This window comes from Brachionichthys hirsutus, chromosome 15 (genome assembly GCF_040956055.1).
Source record: "Brachionichthys hirsutus isolate HB-005 chromosome 15, CSIRO-AGI_Bhir_v1, whole genome shotgun sequence".
Taxonomy (NCBI): Eukaryota; Metazoa; Chordata; class Actinopteri; order Lophiiformes; family Brachionichthyidae; genus Brachionichthys; species Brachionichthys hirsutus.
This window is the reverse complement of record NC_090911.1, coordinates 6,410,967-6,432,861: the sequence shown is the minus strand read 5'-3', so window position 1 is coordinate 6,432,861 and position 21,895 is coordinate 6,410,967. Positions and strand designations below refer to the sequence as shown.

Genomic DNA, 21,895 nt, shown 5'->3' with positions numbered 1-21,895 from the left:
TCCACAACAAATACTGATAACCTTGGTAACAAGTCATGAGATGACACAACAAGAAGAATTACACACGCAGAAATACAGTGAACAGTTTTGCTTTTCTGAGTTGAAGGTCAGCTTAATGATAATGAATGCATGTGTGACCTGAGCAGGAGGTATACGGTTGTCACTGACAACTATAATGAGGTCCTAGTGTGAAGGCGTAAATTAGAGTTTGACGTATAAAACATTGCAAATCGCAAGCGATTGTCTCAGATGGTAACAAATGTTCGCCTCTCCATACATGTTCTTACAGGCCGCTGTCATAATTAACCTTTAAACACAGCGCCTAAGTCATCCCCTCGTCTCCTCATCATTACAGCATGTAAGCCCTTCTTCATTTAGCCCCACAATGATGCCAAACGCATCCCCATTTCTAACTAGTTTGATGCTGATGCTTTAGGCTGCGTCTATGCAATGGCAGCATTGCCAGGACCCGACGTCGTGTCTCGGGGCAACACAAAGAGACGTTCAGGACTGTTTTACTGCAGCGACACTGCAAAGCCAGGCATTATGATACATTTTAGCAACCAGTAATTTCAGTTTATCGTACTTAATTACTGCTGTGTGAGAACATACAGGGAAAAAAAAAAAAGAAAGAGATGCCTAAAGTACTCTGTGCAACCAGACGCTTTTTGAATGCCTTTCAAACATGTGTTTCTCATTTGCCCGTCTCGCTGAAAAAACAAAAAGTGCACTTCTGTGTTTCTATTGAATAGTTTCTGTGCACTGAAGGCTATAAATGGAGAACTGAAGAGCGGTATAAATTCAGTAAATCTGCAGGTCTTACCTTGACCTTTTAGGGAATTAATGCCTGCCAGAGTCTCTATGGTGACTGGTAGTGACTTATGACTCCCTGCCAGGGGATACTGGCCTTTGTCTTTGCTTTGGGACAGCTGGGTTTCACATTTGCCACTGCATGGCTGCTCTTTCCTCCTGAAGCGGTTAGCAATGAGCTGCCATATGCTTGGTTCTTCCTGAACTGCTTTGGAGGAGAGTTTTGCTGGACAGAGGGGGACCTCCATCACCTTCACCTTCCCTTTGCTGTGGTACTGAATGTACTGTGTGCCCCCCTCCTGAGTCTGCTCTGTCGAAGTTGGAAGCACTCGTCCTGTGAGGTAAGAGAAAGGCCGTGGCGTCATTGTCGGCTCTTCGGATATACTTTTAGTCCGACAGGACTCCTTCGACTCGGCATTCAATCCTTGAAAAGCTTTTTCCCTGGGCCGAGTCCTCCTGATTCGCATGCTGAGGCTTCTTCTCAAGGAGCTCAGCGTACTTTTCGGAGAATCCGATTTGTTGAATTTTGGAGAAGACTTTGTATCCTTGTCACTTTCCATCTCTTTAGTATTATCCTGAGGTGCTTTGCCGAAAAGTCTCCAACGGAAGCCTCCTTTGAAGAAACCTCTCCCATCACCACCGGTGTTGCTGGAACTCCGATGGCTGTCCAACTCATCATCAGAACCCCTTTTTCGAATCTCCAGTACTGTCATACTGACAGGCCTGGCCTTCCAGTTCCTCTGCCGGACTCTGGGGGTCACATCTTCAGGGATCAAAGGCCGCTGAGCCACCAAGGAATTGAGGCCATCCACAGCCCGCAGCTCAGCCTTCCTACTCCTGCACTGCTGGTCATTTTCTAAAATGCATGCCCTCCTTAAAGGCTGCAGACTGCAGGACTCCAACACGACTGGGCCTGCCAGCATGCACACACTCCTGGGCCTCCGCAGCAGTCGCTCTTGATCCGGTTGAGAATCTCGTTGCTGCTTGACTGAGACGCCATACATGCTCAATGTTTTCCTACCCAGCTGGGGTTCATCCGGACGCGGTCTTCGCAGCACAGACCGTGGCAGAGAGCTGTGTCCTGGACCAGTGCCATGCTCTCCAAAGTGAAGCTCCCGAGCATGACCCGTGACCGAGCAGAGGGTCGAGCTCCAGATACGTTGCTCCTCGGTATCAGTCTGAGGAGCTAATTCTTCTTTGTCTTGCTGTGAGGAGTTACCGAAACTATTGGAGGGTTTTTCAAAAAACCTGTCTGTCTTCATTTCTCCCTCCACCTCCTCCAACCCCTCCTCATTCTCCTCCACTACTACCTCCTCTCTTCTGTCTTGTGCTTTACCGGCGTATCTCAGGGACAACCAACTGTCAAGCTCCTGCCGCACTCTGTGCAGCGTGGGGCTGTTCTCCATTTGCACTACAACAATTTCCCCTCCGTCTGGCTGGCAATTCTCCACCTGGGGGTGGGTGACCCGTCCCATTGGCATCTCTGGCACCGGCGCATCTCCCTGCGTTTCTTGTAGGATCGAAGAGATGTGGCAAACGGTTTTCCCCTGCTGTTCGTGGCAAATACCTGTATTCCTTGGGGTCGCGTCCACATTCCCACTGCTGAGGAATAGCATGGCACTTCACTGAAACCGAGGCATCCTCAATCGTACATCTTCGATAAGAGCAGGCAGCCCAAGCCAAAGATTACATTCTGCCTAGGAGCTGTTGAGATTCAGCCCATAAAGTCTTTCATCTGAGGACTAAATTCCTGTGCCAAGCATAATCCTTCACCTTTGACATGAGAAAAAAAAACTTCAAACAAGTTAAAGGAATGCCTTACTGCCACCTGCATCCTTCGGCTCCTTAACTCTGCAGACACACACACACAGAGGTGTGTGTGTTTAGGTGGTAGCAACTTTCTCCAAAAACTCTATACAGTCTGAACTGCAGAGGCATTTAGGCAAAAGAAAAACTGGGCATCTGCTGCTCGTTTTGCAGGAAATTCAGTCACAGCTGCAAAAGTTGCAACTTTAAAAATAAGATAGAATCATCCGTCTTCTTTGGCAAGTTACGAACCGGGAGCAGTCCTTGCTGGCGATGCAGACAAACCCCATAATCGCTGGGCTCGTCATGTTGAGCAGGAGGGAGTGAGTCTCTGAACTTTCAGCTGCCTTCCAACCCCCCCCCGGGTAACATGGAAAACAAGGAGTGGATCTCACTGGCTTTAAACACACCCACTTGATTTCACCAGAGCCCCAAGAGACAAAAACAGACAAAACTGAACATGAGATTGAACGAACGTATCAATGTGTAATCAGACCAAGGATTACCAGCCATGAATGGGCACTGTGTGCTCGTCTGACCAATGATAACACACAAAATGTGGGACAGTTTCCCATTATTGTGGTTGTTAATTATTTATATTTTGTGTGTGAGTGTGTGTTAGCTAGTCTGTACTAAATTTGAGGGTATAACGTAGCCACACTGCCTTGTTTGCACATTTCGGTCAGATATGCCTTGATAGAGAAACACTTAATATGCACAACGCCTGTTTCTCCCTACAGGGGAAACAGAAATAGAAGTCTAGTAATGGATCGTCTGCAGGATCACACACCAGTCTGGTACATAGGCAACACACTGTTGGAGACCGTCGGCTTAATGGACCTAAAATCCTTTACATTTACCCGTTACATGTCATTAATTTCAGAGGGGAGTGTTCTATGATGCATTAGTGGGATGAAACGGAACCATAAACTATAATTACTATCCTCTGAAACATGGCATATTTTTCCTGCAGCTAGGATTGAAATACTGCCACCATGTGGCCATAAAGTGTAGCTACATTAATGTACTTTGAACCTTAACATTGGTAGACAATCTGGACCAGGGGTCGGTAACTTGCATCCATCTGCTGCAGCTCCCCGTTTGGAGGAACAACACTGATGGAAGTCCGCCACACAGAGTGGCAATTATTCATTTAACATCGAATAAACATCAGGTCCTACACAATAATTTGACATGAATGTGAGCAGGTCTTCGCCACCAAGAACTATACATTATATAAAACCAGCATCACACATGCATCACAGACGAGAAGTTGCAATCGAGCGAGAAGATGCGGGTGATGACGTTCAGCCCTGATGTTCAGATGCGGTGCGCTGAGGTTCTGGAGCAAATGTCACATTAACCATGTAAAGTAATATTTTAACTGGCTATAATTTTTTTAATATATATTCGACATTGTTCAGTGAAATAATCATTTTTTTTTATTCAGGTTGGCAGCTGACTGCACCATGATGGCACACAGAAGTAGATCATTCAAGTTCTCCTTTTTATTTTGTGAATAGCACAGAGGTAAAAATCAATATCTGCAGTGATATCTTCATTTCAATGGCAAAGGGGTCTTGTGGCTCCCAGTGTGTTCTTATCAGTGTGAAATTGGTTCAAATGGCTCTTTAAGTGTTGAAGGTTGCCGACGCCTGGTCTAGACTTCAATCATAAAAATAACCAACCCCGTATGTATTGCTGTATAAATAAAATCAAAGCCTCCATTATGTTTCCTATTGTCCAGACAGTCCCAGGAAAGGATGCACAATAGATATTCAGCCTTAATTCTTATCGGTGTTTTAAGCAGACAAAAAACACTCAGAATGTACTGATGCCAGTAATTGATTTCAAAACTTCCAAAGAAAAACCCTCAAAATGCAAAAAACTTTTTTTCCAGTTTTAAAGAAAAATATGAGACCAAAGGATTATTAGTGTGAGCTCGACTGAATCAAGGACTGTGAATTTCTGTAGCTTTTGTGTGTTGTTTTCTTATCAGTAGAGTGGTGTTAGAATGAGAACAATGGAAAATATTCCAAGTATTGTTACACAAAACCCAGTGCTATTTTTAGAATGTACGGAAACCACATGCACGCAGTCGTGGACATACCGATGTTTCCTTTGAGACAGCGAGTCGAGCGTTATCAGCTAAACGTCAAGATTCTTTATAATCAAATTTGGATCTCAGGTTATGATGTTAAAGCTCAGTGTGCTGTCTTTACCTGATTCCAGAAGGTATGGGTTTGGAATAATCTGACCCTCATCATCGAGCAGACGGTCCCGATCGCTCCATTGGATGTCTTGATGTCGAGCTCGTCTACGACTTCCAAAGCACGTCAACATGTTCTCCTGAGCCTCAAGGTTACGTCTCCATGACTACCGTTAAAAACTGTTAGATTTCGTGTTTCGGTCCAACCTGTTGGTCGTGTTTTAATTTTCCTCTCCCCGCGTGAGTTCCTTTTTCCTACATTTATATCAGACATCGTTGGGAAGAATCTTACTGCGGATGCATCCTCAGAGCTCCAACATGTTAGTCCCGTTTCCTTCTGCTGTACGCTGTGGCCTTGATGTGCCTTCCATGCAGACTTGGTAATGCGTTTACCAGCAGAAACCCAAGCCGTTGCTGGACAGTAATGGGAAGCGGTCCAAAGAGGCCACGTGTCGGAGTCGTTTCCACCTGGAAATTCCAAATGCAGGTGGTTTTTAGGAGGGTCCTCTATGAGAAACACTGATGGGATTAAAGGCAATCCAGTGTCCTGTTCTCTCTTTTCGTGATTTGGTCCAGAGCAAACATGCGCTGTTAAATCCTGGGATTTCTGAGGGCCGACAGCTTCCTCTGGTGTTCCCCGCTCTCCTCCACTGTCCCACAGCTCAATGTTGTCTCTCTCCCTCGTAACCTAATCTTGACGGCAGCTGAGAGGCACTTCTGGAAAAACTGGATTAGCATGTTTTAAAGTTTCTAGATTACCATCCTCCACCTGTGTATCTCTTTGTGTGTGTGAGGAAATAAGCACCTGGTAGTGAGCATATGTCATAGTGTTTGCAGGCTGTTGTCGATGTGTGTCACTGTTAAACGTGAGCGCACTGGCCGATCTGATTTTACCTTTGCTTCCCTTAGGCTACGTTCAAAGTCCTTCACAACACAAAAGTTAACTAGCTGTTTTATCGCTGTCAATATCTGACAATAAATGTCATACATAAAATAAAATAAAAAGTACCTTACTGTATTTTGGTTTTTTTTAAAAGCCAGTATTTCTAGAATAGCCTTCGACAGATGTAGATCTGAAGAAAATCCGTATAATTCAGATCAGATATAGCTTTGTCGGAAAAACACATCACAGTTTCTAGTACGCTTGTGTATATATATTTTATTTTACCTCATCTTATTCATTGAATTCATCAGGCCTTCTGTTACTCGCTGGGTTTTGCATTATCGGTTTGGATAATTTGATAGAATTTACTTGTTTCTTCTCGAGGAGAGCAGTGACATTACATTCATATTAAGATGAAGCCTTGCATAAAAGGCAAATCCATGCCTTTAAAAATAAAAAATTTAATACGAGACTGCTACGACCGACTGCGAGCCTGCGGGCAGTGAGAGACTCAGTTGTTCTTCATAGCGTCATCAATTTGCCTTCAGGGCTTATGCACTTTCAGAGTTCGCAGCACATCTTGGAAGCTTATTAGCAGGAGCCCCAGGATAGACATGTTTGAATAGCAGATGAGCGCCGCTTGTGCCATTATATCCAAGCCATATGAGTAACTACTGACTCCAAAATATTAGAACACGGTGGAAGGCAAACATGTTGATGCTCTTTCATGTGGGGAGCTTGTATGTTCTGGCAAGCAGGATGGCCGAGGAGTCGAAGGTATTCAGCTGGTAGGTTGTCGTAACGTAATTGAACGATGACTAGCTGTATAAGGTGGCGCCAACCTTATACACACGTACAAAACAAAACAGCAGCCTGACTCACACCGGATCATCATCCAGCCTTCCAGAGGGTTTGGAGAGAAAGACAAAACCTCAGTTTTTACCTGAAAGCTTTAACAGACCTGTGCAATCTGCATGATTGCGAGGTTTTTGGCGAGGACTTTACATGACAAATCGGCCTCAGAGCTTCGCAGCAGTGACTCAGCGGTTTAATGGGAACAAGCCGCGACTGTTTGTCAGGATTGGTTAAATATGTTCAATTAAAGTATGAATATTCATGCTGGCTATTGTGCAAATTGCTTTTATTTTGAATGATGATGGATATGAGACTATTGAGGCATTTCTGTTTTCTGATCTGATCCGTCCATGACTCCGGACAAACAGCCACTTTTAGTGAAGCAAAATAAATTCATGGGTTCAAAACAGATTATTGAATAATAATAATAATAATACATTTAGGGCTGTTGTGTCCAGTTTATTAAATGACACCGTATCACAAATTTGAAACCAGAAAACAAAGTAGTAAATGAAATATAACCCAGGTATTGTCCAACTGCTGCTGCTACTGTAAAAACCCTGCAAGTGGAAAAATGGGGAATAAAAATATCCCATCTTTAATAAACAAAAGGGGGGAATAAACAACACGCACAAACAAAACTATAAATGTACCTTCCGGCACCTGAATAGGTCAGGGCAATCACACAGACGGGGGCCACAGACAGACAGGGGAGTTTATGCTAAGTGTGATTGGAGCAGTGGTATTCAGCGTGGGTGGAGAGCTTTTTAAAATTCAGCTGCACTGGCAATGAGCATACGTCACCATTGCTCCGCTGCAGAGAAAACGAGAGCTGGGAGGACATCTGTGGGAGGTTTTGAAATCATTCCAGACACTTGTGCCTCTAAAATCCAGCTCTTGAAAGAGATCGGCCTATTTTGTGCACCCTGTGAGAGAACGACAGGGAAGAAGAATGCACGCGAATGAATGGGAAAGAGAAGGCCACATATTATTATTATTGACATCCATGATTCTCGCTGCTAATTCTCTCCTTTCCGCTGGTAGAAAATACGAAACGTGCAAGAGGACAAGTGCAGCACGAGTTTGCCGAACATGCGCCTGCACCTGCATGGGTGGACGAAGAGATGGAAGGCTTGACTTTTCAACTATTGATTCATGCAGCCCTTGCAACCGCCCCGCCATCCAATATGGAGCCGCTCATCTGATGCGTCATATAAAAGGAGCCGGAGGTGCAGAAAACTGCAGATGAAGTTTCCAGACGAGGTTAGAAAGTGCGGAACGAATGAATGCCGAAAAGGTCGTGTGGATCAGTCTCCGCGTAAGAACGGAGGGCTATACTGGTGGCCAGAAAATGACCAGTGATAGAACGTAGGAGGGAGCTGCAGAGAGATGCAGCTTCACAGGCGGCTTTTGTGTGGGTTTGGTGGCTCCCAGTCCTCCTCTTCCTCCTCTTCCTCCTCCTCCGCTCAGTACAAATTTGCAAACCTCCCGTGCACTTCCGGTGTCATCTTTCCAAACTTGCATGCAAATGTACTTTCAGGCAGTAGCATTGATGCTGTATTGCACTCTCTCTCACTAATAGCGACGTGTATTCTGTCGTGCGTCACCTGGCCTTGGTGCATCCCGCCGTCATCCCGTAGCTGTTCAAATAAATGGAAGCGCCAATCACAACGTCAACGCGGAACAGCTACCTCGAGTTACGGCGCCGACTTTGCTACCGCCCTCTTTATTGACACGCCTTTTGTTACTCCTCATCAGGCAGTAATGATGCTCTTGCGATGCACGTCATCTCACACTGCGAGCTATTATTAACGTCACCAAATCACCTTTCTACTCGTTATTCCAACACCACACTTCTGCCGCTTTCATAAACAAGACCACAACCTGCTGAATTGTATCCAGCGTTGTTCCGTCATCTAGTTTTCACTCCTCGGAAGGTTTGTCTTTGCACACTGTTCCAATAACAGGGCCGAGAATAGCGACACAAGCTCCCATGTAATTTCCCACGCCTTTTGTCTCTGTTCCTGTGCCGCCCATGCCTGCTGAGACAATAAGCATGGGAGCTTCATTACGACGCTGACAGCACCCTTTTTACGACGACAGGAGTCCCATCCTTCCAACCACTGCCCTCCTGCAGGTGCTAATTACATGCTGACCTATGGAGCAGCAGCTGACTGAAGTATTTACTTGTTTCCGTTGAACCGATTCAGTTCACGAGCCTTTACAAAATAAAACCGCCGTGTGTGTGTGTGTCCCGATGCTCCTGAATTTGCATAGTTGTGCAATCAGATTTCCACAGGTAATGCTGTGGCATAGTGACGCATCATTGATTCTTCATTCACAGCGGCTTTACTTGTTGCCGTGTTTCATTCCAATCGCATATCTGTGAAAATCTTAAACCCTCCGCTTGCGAAATAGCTCTGGAAGGTTTCATTCCACAGGCGCCGGACGATCAAGCCACGCTCCGACAGCTGAAATGAAATGCCAGGCTAAAGGAAGGCCACCGTGGTAACCTGGTTACCAAGGATTAGCACGGTGCACGGAGAGTGAAGGGCACAGAAGGGAAGGGGTAAACATCATTTTACTTTACAGATTCCGTTCCTCTGGCTTGCAAAAGTTCTAAAATCTACCCAAGTCTTCAAAAGTGGGGCTTTAGCATGAGAATGACTAACATTATTTACCATAAAAAGTTGTGATTTATCAGAAATGACAAGATCTCAGCATTCTGGATGATGATGTCTGCTGATTCAGGCAGCCACAGACGGAGGCTCAGCCTCCATCCACACTGGGCCTCATGGTCGGCACTAACATTTGGATCCTAATTGGTGAGGTTCCGTGACGGCTCTATTTGTCTGGAGGAGTTATATTACACATTCACTGCATTTTCAGGTTCCCTTAGCGTAATGACATATCATCTCGCCCTGTCACCGGAGGCGGAAGCCTTTCATCGTGCTTATTATGTGGGCATCAGCAGCAGGTTGAGGTGAACTGGACACAGAGACACTGAGTGATGGTGTTTCACGAGCATTTCCTGCAATTTGGCTCGCACAAAATTCTGGAGGGCTTTTGCTATAATGCCAACAACAACAACTGAGATGGAGTAGTTTCACAAAGAGGGACAAAGAAGCACAAGGTCTTGTCTTTTCGGCCCTCAAAGTTGAATATGAGAAGATAAAAAGTGCTGATCAAAAGCTCTGACTCTCTGCAAGGCAGCGCATTGCGCTGAATATGCAGTTTCCATAACTCCCTCTGATATTTTACCTCAACTCTTTGTCAGGTTTTTGACACTGATGGCTGAAAAACATGAAAACACCACAATTCTGACAATCGAATAAAATATGCAGACCCTTTTGTTGATTTGAGGAAACACGAGGAGCAGGAAGCCTTGTGTGACATATCATGTGCAGAGATACGAGCTGTTCATGCAACCTGAAGGGAAAAGGGGGGGGGGGGGGGGGGGGATTAAATGTGCTTGGAATTTATATTAACTGATATCCATCTTGCCTCTCAGTCCTTTTTACTTACATCCAGCTTGGAGACTTAATCTTTCAAATGTTGAGAAGACATTTACAACGCATCACAAAGCCCCCCCCCCCCCCCCCCCCCCCACACACACACTCCCACTCTGCACCAAAAACATGCACTTTGTAACTTGGGCACCGCTGTAGAGAAGTTCTACACATGCCGCTAACATACAATGGCAATGAAAACCTTGAGGCCTCAATATGAATGGTGCAGTCATTAGCTAATTAATACGACACACATTTCAGCACCTTTCCACCTGAAGCAAAATTACAATCAACGAAGAAAATTCTGTCTGAACTGTAATAAATGGGAATGCAATGAACTATTGTGAAATGTGAAGCACTGGAGGCCTCTTAAAGGCACTTTGTCGCAAGAATCCCGTCTGCAGAGCGTTGCAACCGGCTTCATCACGCAGAATTTCTGCCTCATTGAGAGCTGAAGCATCAGAACCTCCTACACCTCCAATCCGCGCTAACTTTTCAGCAATTGATTTTACCCCTTCTGCTGAGTTGGCTGTGTTTGAATGTGATGCACAAAACAAACACACACACACACGCACTCATCCCTTATCTTCCGATGTGTAATCCAAAGTGAAATAAGATGCCTAATGAGCTGAGAATTTCAGATTGGGCTAACAAGTTAGCAGACGAAACGACACAAGAATGTGATCTCCTCCAGGTTCTCCTCCTCCTCCTCCTCCCGTTACATCGCTTTAACTCGATCCCGTCCACCCACACTCTCCTCCACCCTCCCTGTGCTTGCTCAACACTGCATCAGCAGCATCCCCAGGAGAAGGGAGATCAGTTCTTCAGCTACATTGTTGCCAATAACTGCCACTTCAAAAACTGCCATGATACACCGTCTCAATCTGCACCCACACCTTTAGGAGAAATGCAATTCTATGTCACGCAACGCCAGAGTGATAAATAACTGCAGACACCCTCAGATTCATTCCTCTCGCTAGGGGAAGTCCCCCCCTCCGCCACACCCCACTCTTCTCTATCTATCGTCATCACATGGCTTCCCACCCCTTTGAGAAGCCCCTTGCTGCATTAGACTATTTCCGGGCTCCTGGCGGGTGAGACAGACGTGAGCACTTCGAGAGAGAGAAACCTGCAGAAAGGTGCGAATACCCTGCACTGTTTCAGGAACGATGGCGTTGAGATACCGCGTGGTGTAAGAGATAACTGGGATCCCAACGCTCCTGCTGTTCTACCTGACAGAGGAAAGAAAAAAAAAAACAGCAGGAGAGTCGGGGGGCAGTGGTCGAGGATCTGCAGGTAGCGCTCCGGTAGCTCGCCGTCGTTTCTGACCGATTCTTTTGTCTCCGCCGGGCCTGAGCGCGCTGCACCGCTGCCGTTGCTGCATGCCAATGAGTTCGGCACAGCAGTGTCGGTTTGGCTCCTCATCGCGGTGACAGCTGCGGTACGGCTGGCGTTACGTCGATTCCCGTTCTCACAACAGAAGCCTAATCTGTCTTGAGAATATGACTGATGTGATAAGAATGCTGATCAGGAATCAGGAACGACATTTCTGGAAGACAGCTACCGACACTGGTATCTGTCTAGTCTTCTAGTGTATTCCGCTGAACAATGACGACGTCACAGATGGGAGCTAATGAAGTTAAAAGATCTTAAATTGAAAACAGAAAGAAATGGACGTGGCTTCTAACCAACCGCTGCGAATGACAATGATCCCTCACAGATCTCCTAAGGAGACGATCCGGCATATTCCATTATCCACGGATTCAACATCTATATGTCGGCTTTCAGGTGACATCACGGATTCAATCTCGCTGACATCAAAAGATTATGGCTCACCTAAGAGACAAAGCCCGCTGAAGGTATTGTCCTAGTGAGTTATTATATAAAGGCTCGTTATTATAGCCTTGCGCTAATATATTATGACACGGGAGTGATCAGGTAAGGATCTAAATTGATCTCGTTACAAAGCCTAAATTAAAAAGGAACTGCCATAATTAGTTACGGAGGAAACGCAGCAGGATAAAGTTTACAGACAAACAATGTGGAAAATATTTAGGAGAAGGAAGCAACTGTGTGTCAATCTCGAGGGTAATTTCCTGCTACGCCGATGGTAAATTAGCTCTCTTGTAAACTGTGTAAGGAGGTAAACACACGTTTGCTTATGAGATACTTGACAGATAAGCAGCTGCTCTCGGGATTCATTATGACTTGCTCTGGCTTTCACTCCGTCAGCGCCAAGTTGACTTTGCTTTGAAAGCACACACTGAGGGAGTCACGACACGCACACCCACACACACACACACACATCCATAACGGCATAACACCACGGAGAAAGTGCAGCCTGCACAGGGTCTTGTATACCGACATGCTGCGGGGCAATGGCTGAGAATAAACTTTCCTTGCTATTGAAGTGCCTGCTCTAATAATAATAATAATAAAAATGTGGTAGAATGATTGTTAATTATCCTCCGAACATGTAAGAAGCTGCTCCGGCTGCTGAGATCCTGTTGGTGTCTCCATATCTGCTAACGGTCCAGCAGTGACTCACGCTGCAACTAACCTCGGCCCAGAGAAATGAAGATATTCAGAAGACAACGCTCGTAATAGGACCGAGCTCTCACACACACACACACACACACCTACATACGTGCATGTTCCTACCTAGTTCATGGCCTATTAAAAGAAACTGACATCAATTTTAAAGCTAATATGCAAATATTGTGGGAGACAAAATATAGGTTTTGATTAGTTTTCAGCTCCTCTTGTCCTGCAACCGATGTGTGTCTTTGCTCTTTCATGCCGTTCATACTAATTTATCTGCAGAGCGTGAAATAATACCTCAGGATCCAAGAATGTCAAAAAAGGACAGCATTTAATGAAATATATTCGGGTCACTTATCTTAACTGAAACAATCACACAAAAATAAATGTGTGCCGAGCCCGTGGAAAGGCCGCAGAGTAAACAATAGCTAATCTGACTTTAGCCAGTGACTGAGAAGATGCCTGACATAATAAACGGAGGGGATCAATTTAAACAAGCTCTGCTCACGCACTATGCAGAGGCGGATGAAACACGACAGACCCCCCCCTAGTGCTCTGGAGTAATAGCATTTGTTGCAGCGACTCTTCTTGTAGTCTCACTTCAATTTGAAGGATGTGTTCCCCTGCTGAAGCGCTGCCAGAAAATGCGCCCAGTGTGTATGCTTTTGCACATTATCGCCACAGGAGGTCACTGCTGTATAAAAAGACTAAATATATTCACACAGGCCACAATGAGAACTCCATTTGCCTCATTTTCTGCTCACACTCACAGAAACGGGAGAAATCATCAAAGCTGGACACAGTATTATGGGATTTAAAACATGTTTGTTCCCATGGTAACTATACAAAGACATTTCTCGGCAGATTTACCTCGAGACGGACATTATGTAATCGACGCCGTGCGTTTGTCTATCCGTCCGTCCGTCTGTTAGCACGATAACTCAAAAGGTTCTGGACAGATCGTGATTACATTTTTAGGATATGTTGGGAATGTTACCAGAAACAGATTATTACATTTTGCCGATGATCCAGAAGAGATCCTGGATTCTGGATCAGTTTGAAAATTTCAGTAACGTTGCATTTAATGGAGCTTCAAATTTTGTTCCTCAATATCTCGGTTGATTATTGACCAATCATGTAAATCATGTAGGGTGGGGTGTCTCTATCTCACCACCGAAATTCATCTAGATCTGATACAGAATGGAGTCAGCAAAACATATTTAATTTAACATTGAAAACTCCATTTAAGGATTCAAAAATAATGTAAAAATACACATCAACTCTGATTCACGTTTAATTTTCATGGTTGTTGTATAAAGATACCAAGAACAATTTAGAACCTTTTGGTGATGATCCAGATCACAATGTGGACGGTGCAAATCTAATGAGGGGAATGAGCTGCTTGGCGGAGGTCTGCGCTCTCTGAGTGCTTTTCTAGACATCGGAAGATCTTGGAGGTTTAACATTTTCTGTCTTCGGATATTTCAGCTTCCAGCATGAAAAGCATGACTTTAATGCATCGGTAGCAAAGGAACACTAGAGTACAATCTGCCATGGTGTACTCACTGTGCTCACTATGAATGTGCACAGAGAAGGTTGGAGGAACTATGTTACATAAGAGGCTCATCAGTGGGGTAGTGGCCCACGCACTGCGCATCATCAGTGGAATCTCTCACTGTTGATCAGCCTCCCATTCCAAGTAAGAACAAAATGGCTGAGGGGGGAAGATAGAGTGGAAAAGCGGGACATTTTTTGGAATAATTAGATAGGCCCTAACCACTGCAAATGAAACGGGGTTCAGTTATATGGCAACACTTGTTTCCATTCGCTCCATTTCCACACACTGCAGGAAGGGGATAATTAGGCAGCCTAAACCTAAATTATTCCTGCATTCCATGTTCCTGTGGAAATGTCAGGGTTTTTGTTTTTTTGCATGATCACTTGCTGTATTTTACTTTACAGTCAGGAGTGTAATTCGGCAACACAAGCTGTAAGCAGCAGTGCGGTCAGTGGGGTCTTCACTGTGGTGAGAGTTCAGCACCAATGTTAACAACCTCACAATCTGACCTTTAACAACGACAAGAGGAAAGGGAAAGTATCTGATCAGCCCCGTTTGATATTGATCTTGGGCCAGGAAAACCTTGAATACATTTTGAGATGTGGGAGTTTTGCTGATGCAGTTTCTACATCACTTGTTCTCTTTCTACAAATTAGGAAATAGGATATTTTTTAATTTAGCATTTTGTGTGAAAAACTCGACGGGACTCAGCGACAAGGCATTTCAGTTGGAAAGCGCAGGTTCAGCTTCAGTAGAAAATATAACAAAATAAAATATTTGTTTATCATCCTTGATAATGCACCTCAGAGAAGTCTCACAGAAATACAATTCAGTAACTGGATCTAGAAAACAGCCCTTCGTGCCATTTAATAAGACAAAACCACCACAACCAACGGATTTGTTTTCTATTGAGCAAGTCATCGATGAATCGGTTAGCCTCCTCAGCCAACGACGAACGAGCCTTGTTGATGTGTTCGCAAGCTGCCGTTAGTGGTCCAGCTGTGATGCACCAGAGGCAAAAGGTAAGAGTTGCTGTGACCCGCCAGATGGAAAGGCATGAGCGCCGCCGCCAGGTCGTCAGATCGTTTCATCTGTGAGGTCTGGAGCTGCGTGCCGACCGCCTGCCTCTGCACTCGCCGGCCCACAAACCCCGGTTGACTCCACGCCCACTTGCCCATCCATAGCACAGGCAGCCGGTTGCCTAAGCAACCTCAAAACCTGTTGTGCCTGTTTAAGTGTCAAGATGAAATGACTTGACATTTCTCGTGCGTAAACGTCTTCATTCATCCGTTCTGTTTCCACATCTCCCTCTTTCAAATCTTTCCTTGAACAAAAGGGAAGCTAAAATATCAACTCCAGAGTCTCAAAATGAGATGAGCCTGACCTGTAAAATGATGGAGACAGACACTCACAGCGTTCTAATTGTCTTAAAGATGATAAGAAATAATAGAGGCCCGAGACGGCTCTATCTCCACGTGGTAGGAACATCGGCAGAGAACAAAACCAACAAACGATCCTCCTCCTTCCGCTCCGATACACGAATATAATTTGAACTCCAATTACTGGGCTCCATTTCTACTAAAGTGATTTATGTACGGAAATATGGGTAAAAATTAAACAGAGCACATGTCATGATGATCAGCCCCAGTTATCCAACAAAGACAACCGTGTCAGCATCTCACTAGCAAACAGCATCGACGCAGTTACACACGAAGAGAACGATGCTGCCAAATGGTCCAGTTGTGCAGCGTAGGCTGAAAGAACTGGAATCGAGTGTGTGTGTGTGTGTGTGTGTCTGACAACAGCCTTGGACAAAAGCATCTCCTGGTGCTAGTACATAATAATCCAGTCTGGCGTGAGCTCTCTGCACGTTCACCCTTCACCAAGTCAGCCATGGCAGCCTTGACACCGAGTTCGGCTGCCGTAAAGCCATTCTACCAAACAACAATGAAAAACAACACTGGTTAGGAAAAAGAGAGAGAGGGGCAAAAGCACTCAATTTGCTTGGTTTTGTGTCTCTGAAAGAAGAAGGCCGCTGTTGTGTTCATCAGCGTCAAAGCTACAGTATGTCAAGACACACAATCACACACGTGCACACGCGGCTGGAGGCCGTGCCCTTCAGTGTTGCTGCTGTCGAACCCCCTCCCTGCACAAATCAAGGTGGGAACACAGACAATGGGAGAGAGAGGATGTGTATACCAAGGTGAACAGAACATAAAGGCTCTATAACATTGTCGGGGATGAGCGTCGATGCACAATCCTTAAAACCATTTACACAATTATTTCAAAATATAGGCGCAATAATCGCACACAAACCAACACACACATCAAAGACGGGCCTCTCTTTGGGTCCCCTATTTCTTTATTCCATGTTCCAACAGAGCACTGCTGTCACGCTCTGCACAGCCACCCACGTTCACCCTCGCAGAGAGTGAAAGGAGAGAGCGGTAGAGAAAGTGGGGAGAGAAGGAGTGGGAGGGAAGTGGAAGAGAAAATCGTGCTTTCACAGCGACAGACCAAACATACATTACAGGAGGACAAACCATAAGGCTACATGCTGTTTGCCTTACAAACCACTATGTGACCAAACAATGCGTGCACATGTTGTACACGCCCACAGCGATGCCGGCGCTTCATTGGCCCAACAGAACTAACGCAAATACGTGGGAACCGATAGATGCAATTTATACAAAGTGCATCTGCAAAATTTCCACCAAATGGTGAGAAATTATTTTTCATTTTCAAGAAGCTGATGATGAAATGCTTGGTCCCGTTTGTCCCTCAGGTAAGGCGGAAAGTTGATGTCTTCCATTTTGCCTTTTAATCGTGACACGCTGGATACCTCCTCTTCTCCACTCAGAATCAAAACACAACTTTATATATAATGGGGGGGGGGGGCAGAGAAATGAAGACGAGTGCATGCATTACGTGCAACCAATGCATTTCCACAGTAAAACCTTCAAAGGTGTTTAAATCGTATGCTATTAAATGTGGAGACGCCCACTCCACGGGACCATAGCAACCAGTGGGGACACTGGTTTATTTAAGCCGGAGGGATGCCTCTGCATAAACATGGAGCAAATTAAAAAGGTAGATTATTGTATTTTAAAGAAACAGACTTTCCTGCAATTTATAAAGGAAAGGAAATAGGCTCAAGCATCCCTCCCCTGACTATTATCTTGTGCAGCGCGGAAAGGGCTTTAATCATCGAGACCTTCATGTTGAGAAGTTAATAGAAATTTAAAATTGGCCGGCCAACAAAATAAGCAAAAGAAAATAACCTTTTTTGCAGTTTTCGTGCAACGGTAGAGAATGCAATGTAATCAGGGACTGACATGATTTATCAGTGTTATCAGGTCCAGGATGCAGGTCATCATCAGTGAGGACGAGTTCCTCTCCTGGCTCGCATTCAATAATGGGATTATACACACTGCCCTCCCCTCATTAGAATAACCTTCCATCCTCATCTCATCTGCATATAACTGAACAAACTACACATGGAATGTGGAAGTGAAGGCACCAGTTTGTTGCCACGCAGCCGACCGGTTGGTATGAAGAAAGAGAGGTGTGATAATCAAATGTTCTGAGACCGTCGGTTCATTGAGCGAATGAAAATTAGTACAAGAATTCCCTCCGACTGTCACAGACACATCTCGCCGTGAACGGTAACCCGGGTGACCATTGACAGAGGACAATTTCACAGTTCGCTCACTTTACCGATCAGCCAACCTGCGTTCAACGATACAAGCTTCTGGTTCAGTCTCCATCATAACAGCCCGACTTAATATGTAAAAGACGGCAGCAAATGCTCTTTTAACAGCAGAACCTCCTCACACTTGCACGTTTTAACGTGGCCTGAAGATCCCAAAGCGCATCTGTTTATCATGTTCAGCCGGCTTCTTGATATGCCAAATCTGTCAGAAGACTTGATTACCCCGAAATAAGGGCAAGTGCTCCCAATTACATGGATTCAAATCTGAGAGAAATTATTTCAGATGCACAAAACTGTGTTTTGACTTGCAAAAAAGCAAGAACGAAATATTTTTGTTAATCATATTCTGTGTCGGAGTGCATGCTACACACATCTTTGGGCTCCTTTAATAACGTGCAGCCAGGTAATAAGTAGCTCGCCCTCTCATTATTCTGAGAACGGTGGCTCTTTTTAGCCCAGTGCGCTTCAGGGGGAATAAAGCTTGGAAGGAGCGAATGCACCTTCAATTCAAGTTTGACCCTAAATGCTTTATTTAGGTAGTTACTGCGAAGGTTGCGGGGGCGGGGGGGGGCACCATTTTTATTCCATTAAATCACATCTGAACTGCAAGAAAATAAACACATTAAATATCACAGAGTTGCATCGACCCGGAAGCTCGGCTGCAGATAACGTCTAACTAATCCGCGATTAGAGGATTTGCTCTCGCGCTCATATTTTGGATGCCAGGCGAACTGGATGCTGTCTTGTTGAGAGGCGAGGCAGCCTACGTCAGCACTGCAGGCTGCTGACCGACCCCACAGAGTCAGGGCGCAGGACAGAAAGGCACAATCTGCAAAAAAGAAAAAGGCCTTTTCCCTCCAGGATTTTCTTTGAGCCTGGCAGCGCAGTGAGCGAGGGAATCGAATTCTGCCACCAGGCCGCTCTCTGGCATCCTCTCCAGATGGTAGTGAGCAGGGGGGGGTGAACAGGAAGACTGGGAAGAGAGTGATGACTTGTTCCTGACTACACATCCGGTGAAAGAGTCCCATTCCACTGCTGCGATCATATGCCAGGGCTGGCTATGGAGGCCGAATGGCGTCCTGTCGTTGTAAATGTGTTCATTGGTCACGTGACAAGATGCTTTTTTTTAGGCCTGTGAAGCCGATGCAGCACAAATAAAGAGGACTATAAGACCATTAAACACCAGTGACAGTGCTGCAAGATAATCATGTCTCTACTTCCACACATGCGCTGTTTTGTTTGAGTTGATAAGTGACCAACATTTTAAGTGGAAATTCTGGACAGAAAGGTTTTTCCAACTATAATTAAAATCAAATTCAACCACAGAAACAGATGAACCGCTCTGGTAAACAGCAGGACAATTATTTCTTCACAATAAAATCCCCTTTTTCTGTGACATAAAAGCTAACTTAAGCCTCACTGTAGAGAATAACGGTGTGTGTGTGTGGGGGGGGGTAAAGTTGTTAAACCCATGAAATTTTAATTGTAAATTAGTTAGGGCCTGAGAATGAGCAAATCTGTGCGAGTGAATATGAGACAAAGAGAGCGAGGATGAGAAAACGTGATGTGTGCAGCAGAGCGAATGAGAGACACCAAGCATGAGACCAAAAGACGGCGTTGCTGCAGATTTCACGCGCCAAGGCTGGCAAATGTGAATCGTCTGCCTCAGAGTGCTAAATGCAACAGTTAGCATGGAAACAGTTACGTCACCTTCTACCCCCCCCCCAAAAAAAAACTTCTGACAGACTTTAGAGGCGCTTCCATCAAAGATGCTGCTCTGTGATATTAAAAAACAGCAGGAAGCCAGGCATCAGAAACCTCTCGGTTTGAGTGGAAAATGTCATGATGCATGGAAAAAGAGTAAACTAAGAAGGGCTGGAAGAGCAAATGCAGTGGAAAAAAACGTGATCGGAAGCGGTGGCAGAAAATATGTGCATATTTCATCCTTTTAAGCTGTGTTGCTGTCATTAGGAATATGCATATTCTCACAGACCCAAACATAGTTGTGAGTCATCAACACCGGTATGCTGACAGTCAGTTCCATCTTCTCCGGATGATGTGAGGGAAAGAGCAAGCAAGAGGAACGTCAAGGGTAAAAAAAAAGCGATCCAGAGATGAGAAGCATTCAGAGCGCAGACAAACGTTGGGCCGATGTTGCGGCTGTGCAGGTTGATTTACGACTCTCCCGTTTAAGCATGATGCTGCGGATCTTATGTAACTCCTTTTGACTTGGAGATGCCGCCTCAGAGGACGGCACAGAAAGATTCCTGCGTCGTCTGCAACCTCATTCCTTTGACAAATTATTTTCATTTTAAAGTTTATCCAGGTCATCAGCCAATCAAACTCCTATGACTGGAGTGAAGCGCCAATGGATTTTTTTTTTATCAAATGACAAATATTTCTGATAAATATTCAAGTGTAAAATCGACCATTTCATTTTCCGGGGTCAAAAACGAAACCTTTCTTACATGTACGCCAAATATACAATCGCTGACCTGCAATATGACCCGACTTGAGACAGTCTGCCATTAACCGGTGTGTCATTGAGCTAAATTGATGCCCTACCGTACGCTCGGGTGACTAGAACGTCACCACACTAAGCTCTTAGTAGCAGGGTTGCTCCCAGACTTGAGGATTTTGCCACTCCTGCCTTCATGATCATGAATTTATCCGACAGATACTAGCCTTCACTGTTGGCAGCACATTTTACTATGACATTCCTGTCACACACCTGCCTTGCCAGACTCTGGATCTCTCTTGAAAGCCTGCATATGAAGCGCCTCCCCGCTGCAGCACGGCTGAGATGTACACAATAATTATATGCCTGGCTTAACAGGCTCAGACACCTTGGACAAATTGCTCTGTAAATGTAAAGAAAGTAGGCCAGCTGAGAGGACAGAATCCCATCTGGGATCCTCCCTGGAGTTTATCACTATGAGTAATCCTCCTCCCCCCACCCCCATGTGCCACGGGAAGACGTTCCTATGACCTCTTAATACATCAGCACCACCCTGCTTATAACCTGCCCTGGGCAAAATGCCGCTTCCCTTTCACAGTATGTCACAAATAATAACACAGGGAATATACTCAGCACCGAATCCTAAAGGGTAACGCGTCCCCAGCATTTCCCCCCTCATTTCTTCAACAAAGCAGAAAGCCAGATCCTTCAGATCCATATATTGTGAACCTCATGGGTCGACTGGCTGCCTGCGCTAGTTTTAAAATGCCTTATAGTATTCATTTATCCAATCATGTTATTAAATAAGACATTCTAAATCTACATCCTCACATCTAATGAAATCACTGCTTTTGAGTGTGTGTGTGTGTTCGTAATGGCCTGTAGCTGCGTGGCTTACCTGCAGAGTTGCATGGTGTTGGGAATCCATCAAAGTGGGCCACAGGTGATGAGAAAACGAGAGAGAGAGGAAGAAAAAAAAGGAAATCAATGAGGAGTTCAATAGTTCTTCAGTCGAAAATAAATCATCTGGACAGATACCCAGTGGCTTTCTCAGCAGAGGGCCGTCTTCCTCTATTGATCAGTTATGTCAGTTTGCCTACATGCATGCCCTTATGTAGAGGGGAATGACCATTAATCCACAGGATGTGTCACGGTTACGTTTCAGTAAAAGAAATAAAGAGTAAATCTAACATTTCAGACATGAAAACTTCATGATGTTTTGCTGCATGCCGTTTTTGAGAACACTCAGATCGAATCCAGAGACGTTCTTTATTGAATTTAGATCACCGCGCTGTTCGATCTCCATCGGCAAATTCTGCTGACACCCGTATGCTCAATTGAGATAATTGACTCCATCAATCCAGACCCCTTCCCCCTCTGCTTCTATCTGACCTAAGGGTGATGTCCAGGAACCTGATTTTTCCCCACATGCGACAGACTAACCCAGTATAAATTCAATAAAACCCTAATCTAATCAATAACACTCACCACTCAACCACCATCAATTGTTTGTATATTTGCATGAGAGATATACAATTGTATGAAATCTTTTCC

At 45.0% G+C, this 21,895-nt stretch overlaps 1 protein-coding gene across 1 annotated transcript in view; it reads right to left on the bottom strand.

Moving 5' to 3' along the window:
* agap3 (ArfGAP with GTPase domain, ankyrin repeat and PH domain 3) overlaps nucleotides 1–2,426 on the bottom strand; it is a 59,353-nt gene extending 56,927 nt beyond the window's left edge. The window contains exon 1 of the mRNA XM_068749352.1: nucleotides 824–2,426. Within this exon, the coding sequence (XP_068605453.1) occupies nucleotides 824–2,426 (1,603 nt within the window). The remainder of the gene's footprint in view (nucleotides 1–823) is intronic.
* Between the last annotated feature and the right edge of the window lie 19,469 nt (nucleotides 2,427–21,895).